The sequence below is a fragment of the Ambystoma mexicanum genome, chromosome 3p, assembly GCF_040938575.1.
Source record: "Ambystoma mexicanum isolate Mex_15411 chromosome 3p, UKY_AmexF1_1, whole genome shotgun sequence".
NCBI lineage: Eukaryota > Metazoa > Chordata > Amphibia > Caudata > Ambystomatidae > Ambystoma > Ambystoma mexicanum.
The window spans coordinates 735,158,653-735,180,012 of record NC_090925.1 but is presented as its reverse complement, the minus strand read 5'-3'; the positions used below and the strand labels follow the sequence as shown (position 1 = coordinate 735,180,012).

Sequence of the window (21,360 nt, the reverse complement as noted above, 5' to 3'; positions counted from 1 at the left end):
CTGACAGGCGGGTAAGTCTGGTCAATCCGACTAGATGCCTCTTCACCACTGGATGAGCCAAAAACACCTAAATCTACGGATGGGAGCAAGCTAGGATCATCAAAAAATAATAACGCAGTCTGAGTGGAATGTCTCAAAATAAAAGGGCCTATACTAATAAACCTATTGCCAATCCTTACTTCTAAATACAGAAAGGGGTGGGACAATAATGTATGCAACAAAGAAAAGTGTTCAGGAAATAATATGTCAGGACGGTTGAGCGGTTGGCGTCTCTTCCCCATAGTAGCAGGACATGTCAGGTACACTGCTCGAGTGCGAGAGTTTTCTCCCAGAGTGGGCTGTCCATGCAGAAGTATTTGTGAAGGGAAAGGGGGTTTGGGTGGGGGTGAAGTTCCCACGTATCCTATCTGACAGGATGGGGTAAAGGTGTTACAGGAAGAGGGATACAGAGTCTCACCATCCAGTATCCCACTCCCCAAAGACCCCTCACCCAGGTGATCCTCCCGCACTGGTCCACCCCCCAGGAACTGAATCCAAAAACAATGGCCGTGCCCTGGCCACCTGGATGACAGATCTTTGGGAACTAGCAGGTGAGACACCTTCTGGTTTCTCACACTACCTAGACACCTGATCTGGCCAAGTACACTGAAAAATACAACACCTGGCCCAGAGAGCAGGATAGCGGATCCACTCCTGGTCCAAGCAAAACAAAGCAGAACCTGGTCCATATGTTCTTGTACTGCATTCGAGTAGCCTGACTCCCTGGATGATTTCTAGGTTGTCTTGGGACAGCTGGAGATGTTGCTGTGTCACCTGCTGAGGTACAAGACTGCTAGGCCTAGCCGCTCCGGAGAAGGGTGAATCACCGCCCTCCCTGCTACACGAGGAGCAGACCCTCCCCGAGCGGGAGAGGGACTTCTGGTTGGACTTCTGGCCGGCTACTGCAGCACTATGAGGATGAGATGCAGCTGCCGGGATTGTCTCATCTTGCAACAACATTGTGAATGAGCGGGTAGGATGAAAAGTGTACGCCCACATCCCATCCCAGGGGAACTCTAGCATGTCCCAGAGGGAGCCGCGTCCCATTTCCCCCCCCCCAGGAGGTGAACTGCTGACAAGTGCTGTTGGTAACTGTCGCAAACAAGTCTATGATAGGGTGACCCTACCTGCTGAAAATCTCCTGAGGGGCAAGGGCTCAGCTGCCCCTTATAATTATCAGAGCCCATCCGACTGAGTCTGTCCGCCTGAAGGTTCGATTCTGCTTGTCAATAGACCGCTGAGATCCAGCTGTCCTGCTCAATTGCACACTCCCAGATGTTGAGGGTCGGTCTGCATAGGAAAACGGGTGAATGGGGGTGGAGGGATTGCAGATCTGGTGCCCCCTGCTCGTTTATGTAATACATGCAGGTAGAGTTGTCCGCCCGAATGTAAACGGTACTGCTCCCGATTAAGGGGAGGAATGCCTTGAGTGCGAGCCAAATGGCCATCATTTCTAGCCAATTGATGTGGTTTTGCTGGTCAGTCATGGACCAGAGACCATGTACTAAGTAAGCCCCTAGGGTAACACCCCGCACCTGCAGTGAGTAGTCCGTAGTCATAGTATGATCTGTCGGAGATGGTCTGAATGGTCTGCCCACTAAGAGTTTCACATACTGCCTCCACCATATGAGGTCCTGCTGCAGGCACGGGGTATAGTGACCGGGGCTCCTTGATGACCCTACTCCTGATCCCAGGCTGCCGAAACATGAAGCTGCAGCCTCCTCATTCACAGCCTGGTGTAAGGGATAGCTAGGAGGCATGCTGCCAGTATTCCTAGCAGGTGCTGGTACCACCAGGTCATAGATGCTGTTCTGCTGAGTAAGTGAGCAACAAACATTGATCGCCGCCACCTTCTCCCCCATGGGGAACATCCTCTGCTTCTGCCTGTCCCACAGCAGCCCCAGCAACACTAGAGTTCGTGTAGGGCAGAGCTAAGACTTCTTGAAGTTGATTGAGAACCCCAGTTCATAGAGTGTAGTCATGAGTCTGGTTGTTGAGTATCTGACCAACCAGTCTTCGAGGTACAGATACCCATGGAGGCCCTCCGACTTGAGCAGGGCCGCCACCTCGCTCATCAGTCTTGTGAAGACCCTGGGCGCTGAGTTAAACCCGAACAGCAGTACCCTGTATTGGAAGTGCAATCCCATGACCCAGAACCTGAGGCAGGATCGATGGTGCAGCACTATAGGGGACATGCAAATATGCGTCTTTTCAGATCCATGGAGCATGTTCATTCCCCTCCACACAGCGTGCCCACTAGAAGCGCTGGTGGCACCATTTTGAACTTCTGCAGAGGTAAGTAGAGATTGAGGAAGGAAAGAAGCCCTGCCCCTGCTGTGGGAGAGGAACTTCCTCCACCGCCTTGCTCTCCACCAGGGTACAAATCTCCACCAAGAGTGAAGGAGCCCCAATCTATGGAAGGGGTGTGGGGGGTCAGGAGAAGTCAGAAGCCAGTGGAGACAACAGAATTCACCCACAAGTCTGAACGGTGAGCACCAAGCTTGACTGTGCAGGGCCACCTTGCCCCCGACTGGGGTGCTGTGGACCTGAGAAGAGCTGTCATTGCTTTTTTGGGTCCGAGGAAGATGGCTAGGTGGGGGTGTACTGGAAAAAGCCTGTGTGTGAATATTTGTGGTGTTTTTCACCTGCGTTGGCTGGGTGACCTGTTCAGTTGCTTGGACCGGCGGTCCTGGTAGCCCCAGAAACCACCAAAGGATCAGCCTCTGTCTGATCGAGTGTGGCCCTGTGAGAAGCTTTTGGCCCCTAGCTTGATGAGGATAGCCACGGCTGTCTGTGAACTGCGCTTTTTATTGTGTTCCTTGTCTGTGGAGGAGTGGAACAAGTCTAGGATCCTTTCCTGATCATCAGGATTGATCAGGTTGCCTTGAGCCAAGCCGTCCTTCTCATATCAGTTGCCACACAGATTGCCTTGCTCGCAGTATCAACGTGTAAATGCTCCGCAGGCACCGGCTGAGGTGGCGGTGTGGGAGGGAGCATCTCCTGGATTATGCCCTTGAGGATTTTCCCCATCTGTGGGGACCGCATGAGGGTCAAGAATTTGTCACAAAACATTCCTCGCAGGCGGGCTGGGTGCGATCCTGCACTGGCATCGGCTGAGGTGGAGTAAAGGCCTGCTTTCTGCTCCCTCCTTGCGAGTACATGCCCTCACGGTACCTTCGATGACTTGAGAATGTTGGGTAAGACGTGGTCCATGTGACTGGAGTCATTGGACCGCAATCGGCCTTGGTTGCAGGTTCTCGCCTTTGCACTTCACCATGTTGGCGGGCTTTTGTCCTGGGCACCATCTTGACGGCGCAAGCAGCCATTTTGTCCGTGCCTTCCACACATGCCGCTATGGACGACATGGGCCTGGGAACGGTCTGTATGCCTGGACCCACCGGCGCTGCCCCACCCTGAACCTCAGGCATGGGCCTGGTAGGAAATTGGCCCTCGGCCATGAGGCCGGTAGTGCTGTCTGCGATGAGTGTAGGTACACACTCGGGCATGTGCCCGGTCGCAGAGCTAAGCCCCTCTGGATGAGTCCCGGTACCAGAGCCCATAGGCCCCTTGACAGTGGAACCAGTAGGGCCCTTAGACCCCTCAGCGGGTTAAGCAGTAGCTACAAGAGCCTCTGTGTCCTTGCTGCCACTGAGAGGGTCTGACTGACCCCTCCTGTCGGTAGGCTTCCCTGCGAAGGAGTCGCCCTTCCGGGATGCTTTTGAAAAGGTTAGGAAAAGCGCATGGAATTACAAGGCTTGAGGCCTCAACAAGGAGCGCTGACTAAAGTGGTCCGTTCCCGTTGACGCAGAAAAGCGCACTGAAGTGCGGCGCCGGGAAGCGCATGCTCCCCAGCGCCGCACACGCATACATTTAAAGGCAAAGTGTTATTTTTCTGGTGAAAAAAGGTTCTGTTCCCATCGATAGCAAGGGACGTCCATTCAGGATGGAGGAAAGGGGACAGGACTTAGGAGTAGCTACTGTTGTGTGGGCAAATCTATTCAAACTCTTGAAGCACATCAAGCTGCCTAGTTGTCTGGAGCAAGATCTCAATTTCTCCCGAGCAATAGTGTGTCAAAAAAGGCGTTCTTACTCCTCACTTACTTGCATAACTAAGCCCAGAAGGATCTTTGTGAGGCGAGTTGATAGACAAGGTCCCAGAATGCAGTGCTTCCGGAACTGACTTCTTCATCCTACTCGGGTGATCCCTGTTGTGAAACACAAAATGAGAATGAATTGGCATATTTCTGGTGCACAGTTTTTAGTCAATTGCCATTAGGTTTAATTTCTTTCAAAGTGGTTGATATTGATATTTTATTCATATCGCGCTCATACACAAGTGTTTCAGAGCACGAAAAGGCAAGGGAGGGGAACAGAGGAAAACAAAACGTTCTCACTAGCCCCAATGACATTGAGAACATGCAAGTGCATGGGAAAGGAAAAGGGGAAAAGTGCATGGAAGGGGGAGAAGTGGAAAGTGCGGAGCAGAGGAGAAACAGATGCATAATAATAAATAAAAATAAATAAATAATAAAGGAAATAAACTGGTAGTGCAGCCAGCAAGTGGCAAGTGCTGGGTTTAAAGCAGCAGACAGGGTATGCCTGATAGGTGCAGAATGAAAAGAAGGGGGCTGGGGGACTGTATGGGTAGATACAGACCCCAATGCAAGGGGTGGCCAGGAGGCAGTGTAGGAGGGTGGCAGAGTGAGCAGGTACCTGGGCCCGGACAACAGAGGGTGACCAGGTGCATGGTGCCGAGAGAGAAACAGATCAACAGGAGAGAGGGAGGGAGAAGGCGAAAGCAAAGAGGAAGGTCTTGAGGTGCTTCCGGAACCAGAGATGGTTCTCAAGTTTCAGAGTGGCAGGGAGGCTGTTCCAAAGGATTGGATGAAAAGCCAATACTGTTGAACTGGTAATGGCAAGCAGGAATGGGCAAGAGAAAGAAAGAGCAGACCAGAAGCACAGGGAATGGCAAAACAGTATCTGTTCATGAATAGTCATAAAACTAGATTAGTCAATTTGGTTTACAATTCATTTCCGAAGGTCAAAATAATCACAGAATCAGATTCACACTCCACGTCCACAATAGACTGAAAGACTTTAAGCACAGAGTCCCTAGTCTGCGCCTTGGGGTGCTGAATGGTGGGGGTCCTGGAGGCGGTGTGCTGCCACCTGCACTGTGATGTTGGGCCCAGAGGGGCATGGGTGATACCCAGTCCACTGCCCCTTTCCCCAAGGCTTAACAGGTGACTGCCACTGTAGATATGTACACGTGTGATCTTCCCTTTCAAGAGATTGCCCTATCCAGGCAAAATAAAAATCGTACTTTGCAAGGTATCCCCATTCACCTGCGGTCACGCAGGCTGGGGGAATATAGTTGTAAGTCTGATTGGGCCACCAATTGCAAGCAGGCAAGCAATGATGTTACATGTAGCACAGTCCCTATATGGTATCCATGGGGAGCTGCTGTGCAAACAAGGTCCACCTAGCAGCTGTAGACTATGGAAAGCAAGGTGGCAGACAAGCCTAAAGGAGGCTTGGTCTGTGGAGCTGCAAATAGCAGGGAATCCTTAGCAGATGCAGGTGAATTGATTTCCCAGTCCCGCTGCCCAAACCTGGGAACTATACTAATGATTGCACACACCCGCATACACTCGCATGGAGAGAAAACCGAAGGGGGACTAGGGCCTGATAAATGTCACAGGTGTTTGAATGTAGTGGTGATGCAAGGAGTCGGATTGAGGTTTGTAAGAGGATGTGGTGAACAAAGGCGAAGGCACATCGGTCGAAGGAGGTCACAGGGTGACGAACAGGAGGTGAGAACAAAGGAGGTTGTGGGGCACGAAGAGGAGGAAGAACAGAGGGCGTTGAGATGGAGCAGGAGAGTGAAGGAGATTGAAGGAAGATAAAGGCAATTTGAAAGGTACTGGAAGCCGGCATAGGTTAAGAGCTTCTGAAAGAGAAGCAAACCATCAAGAGAATGCTTTCCCAATCCCCGAAGAAGGAGTGTAGGAGAGATGAAGGTACAAGCATGTGGTGATGTGTCGAGCTGGTAGGTGAGGAGACGAGAGGGAAGAATAGGATGTTCCACTAGATATGGGAATTTGGCAAATTATCAAGAATCAAAGAAAGGACAAGATGTTGGGGGCGAGTGCCAGGACTCTGGGACAGGGAAGTAGTGAGAGGATAGTAGTTAAGCCTCTGAGCCCACTCACAAAACCAGCCTCTTAATCTAGGTTCTGGGGTTTTGTTCAGTATGGCCATACATAAACTATTGCCCCATACCATGCTTAATGTGCAGTTGCATGTGGGACCCAGGGAACCGCAGAAGAGGGAGTGTTCAGGATTGAGGATGAGAAGCAGAGGACCAATGTGGGTATCCGAAGGTGGGAAAGAAGTGCAAGGGACCCATAAACCTATAAGGACTGAGTGACTGAACAGGAAGCCTACACCCGGATAAGAATCTGTAGCGAGATTTGCAGTCTAAAAACAGTTACTTACCGTAGTGACTCATGTACTAGTCCATGTTATGTTTGTGACATTTATAACGCGCACGGTCACCCGAAGGCCTCTTGGCGCGAGAATATGCACAGCCCGACTGCAACAATCCCCAAGAATAACAGAAAAGTACAGATTTAGGCAGATGGCCGAAATGCAGATTATTCTCCGTCTGCCTTAATTTAAGTGAAAGACCGTTCCAGGGTTTACTGAGCGCCACTGAAAAAGCTTGTCCACCAACTCTCTGAAGGAGGAATCTAGGAATCTGAACCAGCCGTTCCTGGCTAGAACAAAGAGCCCGACTGGGGATATAAAGTTAGAAGAACAAGTTACTTACCAACTGATAACGTTCTTTCAACCTGATGTTCCTCCAACGTATTCCTCATCTTTGACTTGTAATGTCCAGCTTCGGCTGTTTCGGAAAACTTTTTGGCAGAGGGCGTCCTGCGTCGAGCTGGTGTCCCTCCAAGACCTCCGTCGAGGGTGACATCGGAAGTTAGAAGTAGCATGCACGGCGCCCGTGGCCTCCGTTCTGTTTTTCTGCTCCATGTGCAGCAGAAATGCCCATAAACACGGGAATGACAGTACTCAGCCTTGGTGGAACGAAAGCTGTAATAGCATGGGAAATTCTACAGAAGGGTAGGTTGGGAGGGCGATGAGGAATACGTTGGAGGAACATCCAGTCGAAAGAACGTTACCAGTTGGTAAGTAACTTGTTCTTCAAATGGACTGTCCTCCAACGAATTCCTCATCTTTGACAGACTCCCAAAGCAATAGATTGGAAGAGGGTGCAGAATTTATGTATATTGAGAATCTTAAAGGGCAGAGTAAAGTACTGCCTTACCAAAATCAACATCATAAGCACGTGAAGTATCCAGAGAATAATGCTTTGTAAACGTGTGTATTGATGACCATGTTGCCGCATCACATGTTTTTAATAGGGACACCCCTTTGAAGGGCTGTCAATGTAGCCATGCTCCTGGTGGAATGGGCTCATAAACCCTCAGGAGGGTCTTTGCCTGCCAGTCTATAGCACTCCGATATGGCGAGGATGATCCATTTAGACAAGGTCTGTTTGGAAACAGCCTGGCCTAGCTTGTGTCGTCCACTCTCAATTTCGACATTCTGGAAATTTAAAAGCTTAACGCTCACCTAGGGTCCAACCTATGGAGCCTTTCCCTCTTCCTTCCCAGGATGAGGTGGAGGATAGAAAGCCGGTATCACAATCTTCTGACTTAAATGAAAGTCAGAAACTACCTTAGGCAAGGAGGAGGGTTTTACCCTTAACACAACCCTGTCCTTGTGGCATACAGTAAAGGGTGGCTTGGAAGAAAGTGCCTGCAATTCGCTCACTCTACGGGCTGATGTTAGAGCTAGCAAAAGTATTGTCTTAAAGGTTAAAAACCTCAATGGACACGTGTGCAAAGGTTCAAATGGAGTACACAGACATTTTAAAACCAGGTTGAGGTCCCAAACCGGAACCTGAAAAGGAAATGGAGGGAACACATTTGTGAGCCCTTTTAGAAATTGAGTCAAAATTGAGTCACCAATGGGATCTTGAAATAGGAGAATTCTTCTGATGAGCGCTTAAAGATTGAGAGCGCTGCCAGTAGCCCTTAATGATGCTAACATGAAGACCTTTATGTGCTAATGAAAGCAAAAAGGATAAAACATCCAGAGTTGTACACTGAAAAGGATCAACATTCTTTTCTCTGCACCAGTCGCAAAACGTATTCCAACGGCAACGGTACAAAGATTTTGTTGCTGGCCGCCTGGCCGAAAGCAATACCTCCATTATGTCACCCGGGAGGTCCCAATCCTTGTATCTCAGCCTTTCAGAAACCAAGCGTGAAGGTTGAGAGTTTTGACCTCTGGATGGAGAACCCTGACCCTCTTCACGTGAGAATTTCCTCTCTTTGTGGAAGACGCATCGGTGGACAGATGGACATGTTCAGAAGGTCCAAGTACCACGTACTACTGGCCCAATCCGGGATAATGAGGATCATGTGTGTCCTGAACCTTCTCAGCCTTCTTATGACATGAGGAATAATGGGGACTGGAGGAAATGCGTACACTAGTGGGAATTCCAAATCCACCACGAACACGTCTCCTAGAGCTCCTCTCAGAAAAAATTCCCTGGAGCAGCAGTGCTCGCACTTCCGGTTGACCCTGGTAGCGAACAGATCCACTTGAAGGGTTCCCCCAAAGGGCGAAGATCTCTTGAAGGACTTCCTGAGCTAGGTCCCACTTGTGGGAGATTGTGCTCTGCCTGCTTGAGCATCCGCCACCGTGTTCTCTCCGGCTAGGTACACTGCCGATAAAGATTACTTCTTGAATTGCCCAGTACCAGAGCTGCATTGCCTCGCTGCACAGTGGTAGTGACACTACGCCTCCTCTCCAGTTGAGGTAGTGCATAGCCACTGTGCTGTCTGTCATGATCACAACATTCTTCCCCCGGACAGAGGGCAGGAAGGCCTTCAGCGCTAGCCTGATTGCCTGCAGCTTTAAAAAGATTGATATATAGTTTGTGCTCTGATGGAGACCAATGACCGCTGACTGTCAGATCGCTGGCATGAGCTCCCCCACCCCATGATTGAGGCGTCCGTCACTATCGTTCTCTCTGGCCATGGTTGCCAAAAGAGTTCTCCATCAGAATATTTTCCTTGCTGGCCCACCATAGAAGATCCTGTACGACCCTGGTTGAAATCTGAAGGCGGTCCGACATCTTTCCTGAGAATTGGGGCCATTGTGTTCTGAGAGCCCACTGAAGAGATCTCATTCTCAGGCAGGCCTGTGGCACCAGAAAAATGCAGGATGCCATAAGGCCGAGCAACCTCAAAAATTCAAAGGCCGGAAAATTCTGGGCACTCTGGAATTTTGAAGAATGACTGGAGCCCTCACCTTGGGTGCCAAGCTCTTTCCCAAGGATGTATCTATCACTGCTCCGATGTATTGGAGCTTCTGGGAAGGTGTCATATGGGACGTCTTGTAATTGTCTGAAGAGAGTGGCAGGTAACCCTCAGATGATCCAGTGCTTGTTCGGGAGAACGCGCCCTTATCAGCCAATCGTCTAGGTAGGGGTAGGCGTGAATCCCCCATCTCCTGAGACATGCTGCCACCACCGCCATCAGTTTGGTGAAAACCCTCAGGGCGGAGGTCAACCCGAATGGCAGGACTCGAAATTGATAGTGCAAGCAGCCAACTGAGAACCTCTGGTATTTCATGTGCTTGAGATGTATTGGCACATGAAAGTAATCATCATGAAGGTCCAATGACACCAACCAATCCTGGAGTGGGAGGGCCTGAAGGATCTGAGAAAGAGTGACCATCTTCAACTTGTCCTTCCTGAGGAACTTGTTGAGGTATCAAGTCCAATATGGGTCTCAGTCCTCCATCCTTTTTGGGAATCAAAAGATATGGGGAATACCAACCCTTGTTACTCTTCGCTACATGCAACGGTTACATAGCGCCTTACTCTAGCAGGGTCAAAATTTCCTTCACAAGGAGCGGATCCGGAATCCTCAGAGTGTTTCCCCGGTGGATTGGTCTGAGGCTTCATTATAAAAAGAAGGCGTTAACCGTGGACCATTGTATCCGGAGGCCAAGCATCTGAAGTAATGTGTCGCCATTCTTCTTGATGCTGAGTCAGTGTGCCCCCCCCTCCCCACCGGTGAGTTGTGACTCAAGCCCTCAGAGTGGTTTTGAAGCAACTGTTGCAGAGGACGATGGTCAAGAGGCTGCTGCTTGAGCTGCATTGGCACCTCTACCTCGTCCACCACAAGGACATTTTCGTTGGCCTCTTTGAACATTCCTCTCACCATTCCAAATGAGTAGTAACGAAAAGATCTACCCCTCCAAGGTTGTCTGCTAGGACGAAAAGGATGAGGTTGAAAGAACAGCGGCGCCCAAAGACTTGGATGTCGCCTTTGAGGTCTGCAACTTCTCAAGGCTCTCGTCAGCCTTGCAGCCAAAAAGATGAGACCCATCAAATGGCATGTTGAGAAGTCTATCCTGCACATCAGGTGCAAAACCCGACTTCTGTAACCACACACACCTGCGCATCACGGTGCCAATAGCCATGGACCTGCTGATGCTATCTGCAGAATCCAATCCAGACCGAAAGGACTAACATCGCTTCCTTGCCATCCTTAACAATAGCTAAGAAGCCGTCCCTTTCATCCCCTTCGGGAATATGCTGTGCAGCCATAGATAAACATTCCCACACAGTGTACAAGTGGAGTTGGCAGATTTTAATGCCATGCTCCCTGCAGAAAACACCTTTCTTGCCCATCCATCTACACACTTATCTCCATCAGGAGGGATCGTAGGGTACGCTGCCTGTTTAGAGGTAGCCGTAGCTGCCTGGACCACCAGACTCAAGAGTGGGGTGTTTTGACAGGTAGCCTGGGTCGCTACTGGAGGCGCAGTATTTCTTTGTAAGATTTTTGTCAACTGCCGGATTAGTTTCTGGAGTCTCCCAATTCCTGCCACCCTTTTTTTGAAGTGCCACATGGAAAGGTAAGAACTGGATCGGTAGGTCGACCCTTGGCCAGAATGTCGGTTAGATCATCCAGATCATATGGGGCCGGTTGTCTTGACCAACCCAAGTATTCGACAACCTTAGACATGAGGTCTGTACGAATAGTCTGCATGCTTTCCTGGTTTTCTGGTTTGCCGAACTCCAGCTCAGGAGAGGTGTCAATGCCACTAGCATTGTGCAAATTGTCAGAGATCTTGCATTTTACTCTCCTCAGAAATAAGGCATTCCGGCACATTTGGTGTGCCGTACTGAAGTCCAAAATTCATCATACTCTCTCAACTTGTCTTTCTGCCATTAAATCCTGAATGACCCCCCATTTCCTTAGTTTAAATGCCAGAAAGACTGAAGTCTTATTCCTTCCCACTAATACTCTCTTCCAACAGTCTCCTCCCTCTTATATTTCTTTTCCTCCCTCCAGTCTAACACTGCCCGTAATCTTTGTCTTTATTTCGATTTTAATCTTTCCTTTGCCCATCATATCTCCCTTACATCCCGCGCCTGTCGCTTCCAACTCTACAATATTCGCAGAGCCCGTCCTCTTCTCACTTTTCACGCCACGAAAATTCTTATCTGTTAATTTTCTCTCCACTATCCTATTGTTCTGTCACATTCTTTGGTCTTCCCTTTTCGCGTCTCACTCCTCTTAAATCAATATGCCATTCTTCTATTCGCTCACTCTGCCTTCTTTCTTATCTGGACTCAATCTCTTCTCTTGCCTCACTCAGCCGGCTGTCTTTCTATTCTCAGCTTAAATATAATTTTCTTTGCCTAGTTTTTAAATCTCTACAGACTTGCTCTCGACTATCTTGCATCTCTCCATTCATTTTATTCTCCTTGGTCCCCCGTTCTTCTGGTATTTTTAGACTGAATGTTCTCCATCCCCCCAGTGCTCAATCCAGCTTTCGTTCTTTTCAGCTCCTTGCTCCTCTTCATTGGAACATGCTCCCTTTGTCTCTTTGTTCCATTACTTTGAACTCTTTGTTGCACTCTTCTCTTAAAACCCATCTGCTTCAGTCCTCTGATTATCCGCAGTATCTGAACGTGGATTTGCATTGCTGATTTTATGTACTGTTGACTTTCTTGTGCAAAGTGCTTTGGACAAAGGCGCTATGTAAAGCGCAATAAAAATACAAAACACAAAAATACAACAGCAACATCCTCCTCATCTGAGCGTTTTTTCCCTCCTTAAATGTGGAAGTTAGGAACTTGAAAAAATCATTTTTGGGCAGAGGACTGTATATATCTTCTCTGGTTTAGAACCCAGAGGCTTTGCCGAAGACGTCGACTTTGTCTTATTCAGCGCCTTTTTCAGAGGTCCAATAGGCACTGGTGGCTGAGCTGACAATTGGCGCAGCTGGTGTCGACGATTCCGGCGCCATGGTCGACAGTGGCATTGATGAAATCGATGGCTTAATAGGGGTCGAGGACCCGATGGGCGCCAACGGCGTCAAGGGCTTTGAACGCGTCGACGAGCTCGATCTCTCCCACTGTCGCGAATGATCCTTGGATTTCTTTTCCGATCGTGGCCTCGAGGGCTCACAATGAGGATCACGCTGTTTACTCGGGCTCGAGGGCACACATGTTTTAGGCCAAGACCTCTCTTTTCTGGCTTCCTTAGAAGGCGCGGTCGGAGCATGACCTTATTTTTCAAATATCTTCAGCATTTCCACACAGAAAGCTTCCCATTCTTCGTGTTTAGACTTTTTGGATGGGCATGCCACCCTCTCAGGGGAACCGTCTGACGAAGTCAAAGGCGACCGGTGGTGCTTTCTCCTCGATCTCTTCGAAGAAGACAATGAGTGGCGGGAACCACTCCTAGAACTAGAGCGCTTGGCCTTCTTCCTCCGAGGAGCGTCACCTCTTGACTCATCGGTCGCAGGCCTAGCAGGTCGGGACTTAGGGGGTTTGGAACTTTTCCTACCTGGAGTTTCCCCCTTCATTCACTCAAGGCCTTTCCTGTCATGGATTGACACTTGGAACACATCAGTTTTGTGGCACTCACTGAGGCACCACAGACAAACTCTATGCGGGTCGGTGATGGACATCTTCGAGTCGCTGTCATGATCCCAGTAAATGAGCACAGTACCCATTCAGGCATACAGGAGAAGCAAAGGACATCGCAGTGGGTACACACCTGGCACAAATGGCATTTGTACCATTCATAGCATTGCACCCATAGGCTCTCAGTGCTTGCAGGGGTTTTCATACACCAAACATGGCCGCCGCTAGGTCCATTGATTACTTACAGCACATTCTATACCTATTGCACAGGGAGCTACTTAAGCCCTGCATCCGCTGGTGCGCTCGCTTTGCGTCTGCTCCACTGACAGCGGGTAACGCTACCAGCGTCTTTCCTCACAGAACCTGTCAGAGGAGAAAAGACAGACAGTTTTCACAGGAAAAAAAAAGAGAATTCCATAGTTACTGAGAAGACTTGCCGAACCATTTCTTCAGTCAGCTGTTTTGTTTGTAGCCGCAGCATCTTCTGTCAGAAGTTCCCTCAGAGCCGCAGCATCTTCTTCGCAGCAGTCTTTGTTCGCGGTCGCAGTACCTTCATTCAGAAGTTTCCTCAGCAGACTCTGCATCTTCCGAAGGGATTTCTTCTACAGCTTTCCGAAAACCTGCAAACAAAAAGGTATTTCCACTGCTTAGTTATTGCCACGCTCTTCCCTGAAGGCTGCAATTACTCTATAGATATACTTGCGTTTGTCAACCGTTTCTTCATTCCGAGTAATGTCACAGCCATTCCGCAGCCATTAACCTTTCCGAAATCCAAGAACCTGCAAGATTAAGGGAAAATATTAGAGAGATCTCTCCAACGTAGGGACTATTCAAAATCAAACAAATATTTTCACCAAATACTTACCCAAAACAACTCTAGAAAAGCAAGGACATTATAAAGACAAGAGTCCATTCAACACTGCAGCCTTCCAAGTTAAAAGTTTTTCATAGCAACACGCCACTGTAGAATACAGAATGGAGAGCTCCACAAAACAAACAGGTGAGAAGGGAGGGATTATCAAAGAGACACTGCTACACAGTAATTTCCCAGAAAACAGATATTATAGTAGTTCTATTGTTAATATTGTCGTTTACACATAATAAGAATCCTAAAAGCGCCCAAGTAACAGATCTAGTGGCTGAGAAGGCATTACGCTCCCGAGGAGTCCAGGTAAGCGTTACAGCCGCAGTTTTTACATTTCTTGAAACGGACCAAAGTGTCAACGGTGTAGATGACGAAGACATAACGAGTCGTTCTCTCGATAAAGAGAGAAGTTTACTTCATAAGTACGAGGTGTGCCGAGTTTCTCACGATGCAAACGTCGTGTTTGCAGAAGAAAGTATCTGAGGCCAACGGACGCCGAGTGTGCTACTTATATCCTCCGATGACGTCACCCTCGACGGAGGCCTTCGAGGGACACAGCTAGACCCCATCGACGCAGGGCGCCCACTGCCGAAAAGTTTTCTGAAGCAGCCGAAGCTGGACATTAAATGTCAAAGATGAGGAATACGTTGGAGGACACAATGCATTTGAAATGTGTCTTGACGAAAATCGGCACCCACATGATAGTACGCCCGACAGACCAGGCAAAGCGACTTAAAGACTATCCTCTGTTTTCACAGGAAGCCAGTGCAGAGCTCGTAGTACAGGACTAATATGGGAGCCATATGGCGTGGCAGTGGCTGCCCGGGAAGCCAGATTCTGTACCAGCTGGAGCCGAAAAATTAACCGGATGGTTGGGCCAAAGTGAGGGAGGCATTAAAGGCAGGACCTTGCGAAGAACCCTCAGCAGGAAATGCCCAGTTTGGCAGACTGCACTAACCTGTGAGGCCATGGACAAAGAAGCAGACAGGCACACCTCAACATTTTTCACCACCAGCACCGGAATAGAGAAAACACCCTGTGAAACAGGCCAGAAGGAAGAAGCCCCCTTTACTACATACTTGTGGGCTATTCCATCCTTCGGAATGGGACCGGAGCACTTTTTGATAGCATCAAAAGAAAAAAAAGCTTGTCCTTTTTTTATTTTTACGCAGGGCCAGCATGTGTAGCTTTAGCCCAGCCTAGCACACATTCTATCACCAAGGTCACTTGACATTTTAGCAATTGGAAACTTTTTTGCAGGGAAGGTGGGCTGGCATATGGAGGCAGGGGGACTATGGACTAGGAGTATGTTAGTCACCAGAGAAACTCTGTTTTACTCTGACGTCCCGTCCCCTTTCCTCCATACTTGTGGGACATCCACAAGCACCGATGTATATAACTGGGTGTATGAAAAAACTCCATTACTTGAAGAGGTTCCAAAGAACAGCTTAAACAAACTTAGCATCCACTTGTGAACTGGGGTCAAGTCAATAGTGTTTACAAAAAGCTGAGGGAGAGGCCCAGGTGGCCGCCTCAGCAATGGTTTCCCAAGGCACAAACTTCTGTAAAGCCACAGCCGCAACCTTTCCTCGCACAAGGTGAGAATATATGCCCTTGGGGGTCTGCAGTCCCTGTACTGTGTAAGCTTCTGAAATGCAGGAGAATATCCAGCAGGAAATAGAGGCTTTAGAGGCCCGTGTTCCCTTAGGGGGTCCTGAAGTCTTTAGTTCAATTTAATTTGAGCGCTCTCCTGTTTCAAGGTTGAGACCACCCCGCTCTGCATCAGATGCCGGGTCTTGGAAGAACAACTGTAAGGAAATCGACAGGTTAATGTGAAAATCAGAGAATTTTCAGCAGGAAGGAAAGGTGATAAATTAAACCAAATGCGGAGCACTACCTTGTCCTTATGGAACGAAAGAATAGGTTCCTCTATAAAAAAAAGAGCCAGCAGTTCTCCGATTCTTCTAGGAGACGTAATGATAACCAGAAAAAAAGTTCTAGGTGAGCATCTTTAAATTCACCATTGCTATGGGCTCGAAAGGCTTATGACAAAGGGTGTTGATAACCACAGTGAGGTCCCAATTTCACCTGGGGTCTTCTGACAGGTGGACAAAGATGCATAAAACAAGCAAAGTGGCGTTTTATTGCCGGATTTGTGAGGGTTAAAGAACAAGAGTCGGTGTTGAAGTAAGCCCCAATAGCAGACAAGTATGTTCAGCATGAGCATATATGCATGCCGGTAGAAGCACGGTCTGAAATGAAGGACAGGACAGAGTTGATTGAAGCCTGACAAGGATCCACTTTGCTTGTCAAGACGCCAGTTGCAGAATATAAGCCATTGCATGTGTGGAGGGTTTGTATGCTGCTTGGATGAAGAGCATATTGTCCTCTGACAGATTGAACTGAGCTACGGACTTAAGAACCAGGCTGCTAAATGAAGGAATTGTGAAGAGGGAGGCCACACTTGCTGCTTGTTCTGGTGTAAGAGATTAGGAATCTCTGGCAAATGCGTTGGAGAGAAGGCCGACAGGCATTTCAACTTCGAAAACCAAAACCTGGCTAGCCACATTGGTGCTATGAAGATTAGGCAGGAGCTGTAAGACCTCTGTAGTTTTAGCAGAGCACGATGGATCAAGTGGTGGGGCGGAATGACAAAAGCTGACATTCCGTCCGAAGAGATCTCAAGGGCATCCCACAGAGAGCCCAGGCCTTGGCCTGGAAGCATAGAGCAGAAGTTTCCTGTTGGAGAATGTTGCAAACAGGTCTACACTGTAAATAAATCTGGGACAGAACTGGCACATTTTAATTTCCACTCTTGATGTGCGACAGATTGCCAACTGAGGGAGTCGGCTCAGTTTTTTCTTGACCAGGTATATGGACTGCCTGAAGCCAAACATGGTTTTGCACTGCTCAATCCCAAATCCGCACAGCCAAAAGTACTGGAGTTGTAGAATTGGGCCCGACTTGTTGGTTGACGTAGAACATCGCAACACAGTTGTCCGTCCTGATGCAAACTGTTGTGTTGCAGATGTTGGGCTGAAAAGCTTTCAAGGCAAGACAAATCACCAGAATTTCAAGGTAGTTGATATGATGACCCCTGTCCGGGGGCGGCCACAAGTTCTGCACCTCCAAATGGCTCAACGTTGCGCCCCTGCCGAGAACAGGAGTCGTCAATTGTTAACGTGATCTGTTGGGACACATCTAAAAACGGAGTTCTAACTGTATGATTTGTAAAGTCCGAACACCAAAGGATGTTGTTTGCCATTTCCCGAGACAAAGGAATTGAGTGTCTGGGTCTGTCGCCTAGGACCAGGCCTGTCTGAGCGTTAATTGGGTATGTCATCTTCAATCGAGCTTGAGGCAGGCTAAGATGCAGAATGCCATAAGGCCCAGAAGCCTCTGAAACCACTTCACTGTGATGTGGGTAGAGCTGAGAAAAAGAGCACATGTGCGGCAGGACTCTCATTCTGTCGCTGGTTAGAAAAACCCTGGCACTGACTGTGTTGCATCAAAAACCCAAGAAGATCAGATCCTGCAAGACCGTCATTGACTATTTTCTCCAGTTCACCACAACCCCAGCCTGAATAGCAGCCGGAGTAGTAGGTGCTTGTGTGACGCTGATGTATGAGGACAGTGACTCAGCAGGAGCTAGTCGTCCAAATATCGATACACGTGAACTCCTCGAAGTCTGAGAAATGCTGCAATCACAGCCATTATTTCCGGGAAAACTCTGTGCCGAGCCCGAAAGTAAGAACTTAGTACTGAAAGTGTTCGCCCCTAGCAAAAAATGAAGGAATTTGCAGTGCTGGGGCCATATGGGTATGCATCTTGAAAATCCAACACAGAGCGAATCGTCCTTTGCAAGTGTGGATCAAATTGGCGAGGGCGTGATCATCTTGAATCTTTCTTGGGGAACGTGCAGATTGGAGTTAGACAGGTCTAAACTAGTGTGCAGGCCAGCCTGGTCGGATTTCAGCACTGTAAAAATGCGGGAATAGAAACCCATGCCATATTCCGCAAGAAGGACTTTCTCCATCACCCTCATGTCCAGAAGCTTCTGAACCTCGGCGTGGATAAAAGGAGATCCTGTCTGTTGCAGGGGAGGACGGGATGGAGGAATAGGCAGCAGGGGAAGGCAGAAACCCGAATGGGCTGAGAGCACCCATTGAATCTTTGGTGATGGTCCGCCAGGCATCCAGCTGTCAGGAAATGCGTCCCCACACCAGAGACTTGTGGAACCGTTCCAAACCATCATCTAGTGTTTTTGTCAGAGGAGGGAGCATTGGTCTTGGGGGTAGAGGCTGCTGACTGGGAGAAAAAAACGCCTCCTGGTTTTTGGAGATTTCGCTTAGGGCCGTTTGGGGAACAGTTCAGCTGACACATTTTGAGATCTTGGAAAACTCAAAATCCAGAAAAAGCCCTAGATTGGTGCTCAGACTTTTGAGGGTAAGAGGAGTTTGCAGCATGCTGCTTTGTTAGGACAGATAAGACTTTGTAGTTAAAGTGCTTGCCATGGCCTTTGCTAACTCATCGTCAGTAGAACTGTGGAAAAGTTTTTCAGCTTCAAAAGGAAGGTCTAGAATCTTCCCCTGCATCCGTTTTGTAAATTTGGTTGCGTGCAACTATGCCTGCCGACTCACAAACACGGCCAACTTAAGCCCTCGGGCAGAGGTCTCCAAGCGATGTGCCGCAGATTGTAATAACTCCTGGGGCCAGGACTCTGGCATCTGACAAGCCAGTCTTGAAATCATCAGGTCTGTTCAGAGGGATGAACTGTTGGAACTCAGACAGTTGCCTCCATAGCTTTAGATTAGCTGCTAACACTGCCTCAGTATTTGCCTGTTGAAGCTGGAGGGCAAACTTTCTTCTCTACCGCCTCCAAGGCCTCATCTTCCTTCGGGAGCACCTGTACCGCAGAGGAAGAGCTTGCTGAATATTTGGAGTGTAGGGCAGCCGCTGTTAGAGCAGTTGAAGATGGAAGAAGACGACATGGGGATAGGGGAAATATTCAGATGCTTGCAACCTGTACCTGGAGTCTATTTATTTACGTGTTTGCCTGTGTGGCTTCACCCACACATCGAGGGCTTCTGACAAAAAGTAGTTTTGAAGAAAAAGACCAGAGCGCTCTTAAGACTTTAACATAAGAACACCGGACGACACTCTGGTTTGCTGCGCAGGAGGTTCAGGTGTTGGAATGTTCAATAACGCCATAAGTTTAAACACCCCATCATGAAAGGCTTTGACTGAGTATGGAGGATCGTTGTCCAAGTCAAGCCTGTCTTGAGTCAACATTTTGGTGACCTCGTCCTTCGGCAGTGAAGAACATGGAGAACATGGAGCACAATGCGCAGGCTCTTTAAGCTCAGGAACCCGCTCCTGTGGAGGAAGAGGTGATAAAGGCGGAGCTACTATTGGAGGAGGTGGAGACTCCCGAGGCTTTGGAAAAATGACCCTGGTGAGGTCCTTAAAGTATAGCCTCATTGGATCACAGTGCATTAGGTTGAAAACGGCAAAAGAATGCTTCCTCGGAAGATGGACTTGGATGTGGTGACGGAATCGGTCTATCAAACAGGCTATGACACCACAACTCTGTTGAGACTGGTTGCTAAGAAACACTTCCCAAGTATGGATTCATGTAGTGTAGTGGGGCTGATGTAGGAGGCAGCAATATAGTCGGTGGAAGGGGCATCCTCAGAGTATACAGCAAATTTGTATGAAAAGTATTCGATCCACCGGATGGAGGAAATAAATTGGGCCTGGCATCTGTACCCACACCATCAGGGGTGCGGACAAAATGGCAGACTCCGAAAGGCCTGACAAAATGGTGGAGACAGGTGGAGCTGGCTGAGGTGCCATTTTGAGCCCTTCTGAGGTGACCTGCGTCACAGGTTTGTCAGAGGCCATGACTGTTTTGTCTGCTTTGACTGGCGTATCAATTAATGGTTTAGCCTTCTTTGGAGGGATCCTCAGCAGAGCCAGTGGATAAGGACTTTGGATGTTGGTCTGTCCTGTGCACTCCTTCATGCTGGCTGGTACAATATTTAGCTCCTTTGAGGAGAACCTCAAAAGTTGATGCAGTCGTGTTAGCCCAGGAAGGGGATCCTTGACCTTTGCTGGAAGTTTTAGCCACTTGTCGGGAAACCTCAGGAGTGACCCCTGGCACGTTTATCCCTCTGCAGGGGAACCTTGCAGAGTGCTACGGTATCCAGTTTAGGCCTTGAATGAGGTACTTCAAGGCGATCCCGGGTAATGCTAGGGTCACTCCGATGCCTCCCGGAACTGGATGACCCCGGAAAGGAGTCAGCTGGAGGGGGTGCCCTAAAAAGTAAGGTACTTAGTGGGAGTTATTTTTTTTGTTGATGAAATTCTGAAGATGAGGTGGAACACCACTGTGAAAGACTTCCTCTCACCTGACTAGCTTTCGTTCGAGTGCACGCGCTGAGAGTGAGTCACAGTAGAACCAAGAGTCCCAACGATAGTCTCGGCCGAGGCACTCTAGGTAAAGGTAATGAGGGTCCACAGCCACCTAGTGACGTCCAGGGGAAGAACGCGTGGCAAAACCCTCATTGTCTGGCATAGGCAGAAGAAAGAACTGACCACGGTAGAGAGGCAGGCAGATTAAGAAAGCGGGAAGAACAAAAAAAAGACAAAGCAAAGCGAGTTCAATCCTGACCGTGTGGAGAAAAGGACTGGAGTGTGATGCGATGGGTGGGGATTAAGAAGGCCGGGCTAAAGCCACATGTGCTGGTTCCACGTATAAATAAAAAAAGGACAAGCTTATTTTTTCTTTTGATGATATCAAAAAGTGCTCCAGTGCTGCCCTGAAGGACTGAATATCCCACACGTATGGAAAAGAGGGGACAGGACATAGGAGTATACTTCAACCCTTCCTTACAATCAGAGCAAAGCCACCCTGTTTTGGTCACTGTAGCTGTATTCTGCACTTTGATTGATTTTGCCCAACCTTGTTAGTGGCCCTAATAAATCTGTGACAACTCCACATTGTACAGAGCGCTCACAGCAGCCTTGGAGATTGCATCAACGGAGGTGGAGGTCACTGTGGAAACATTGAAGGTTTTCATCCCGTTCCAAGATGGCCGGCGTTCGTGCTTCCGGGGCGAGAACGACATCACGTTCACATCAGGACCGGCAAAACGTAGCTTCAGCAACCAGTACCCGGAAGAACATTTAGGCGGTGCGTTTCAACCGTTTGTTGCGGTATGCTGTTTTTTGCTTTCTGTTCTTGCACGGCCTTCCGCGCACTCCTTTTCTACTGTCCTGTTCTGCTTCCCGTTGCCTTGCCTTTGGGCTTAGCGTCTGTGTTCTCCTTCGATCCTGATTCCTGTTGTCCGATTCCCGTTTACCTATGCTCTCTGGATTCTCCTCTCTGACTTCTCTGTGGACTCTCTTGTTGGCATCC

At 48.8% G+C, this 21,360-nt stretch overlaps 1 protein-coding gene across 2 annotated transcripts in view; it reads right to left on the bottom strand.

Moving 5' to 3' along the window:
* Window positions 1–21,360, bottom strand: part of PRR14 (proline rich 14) — a 738,062-nt gene that overhangs the window by 326,363 nt on the left and 390,339 nt on the right. For both annotated transcript variants that reach the window (XM_069651623.1, XM_069651624.1), the window contains exon 5: window positions 4,141–4,244. In XM_069651623.1, the coding sequence (XP_069507724.1) occupies window positions 4,141–4,244 (104 nt within the window). The remainder of the gene's footprint in view (window positions 1–4,140; window positions 4,245–21,360) is intronic.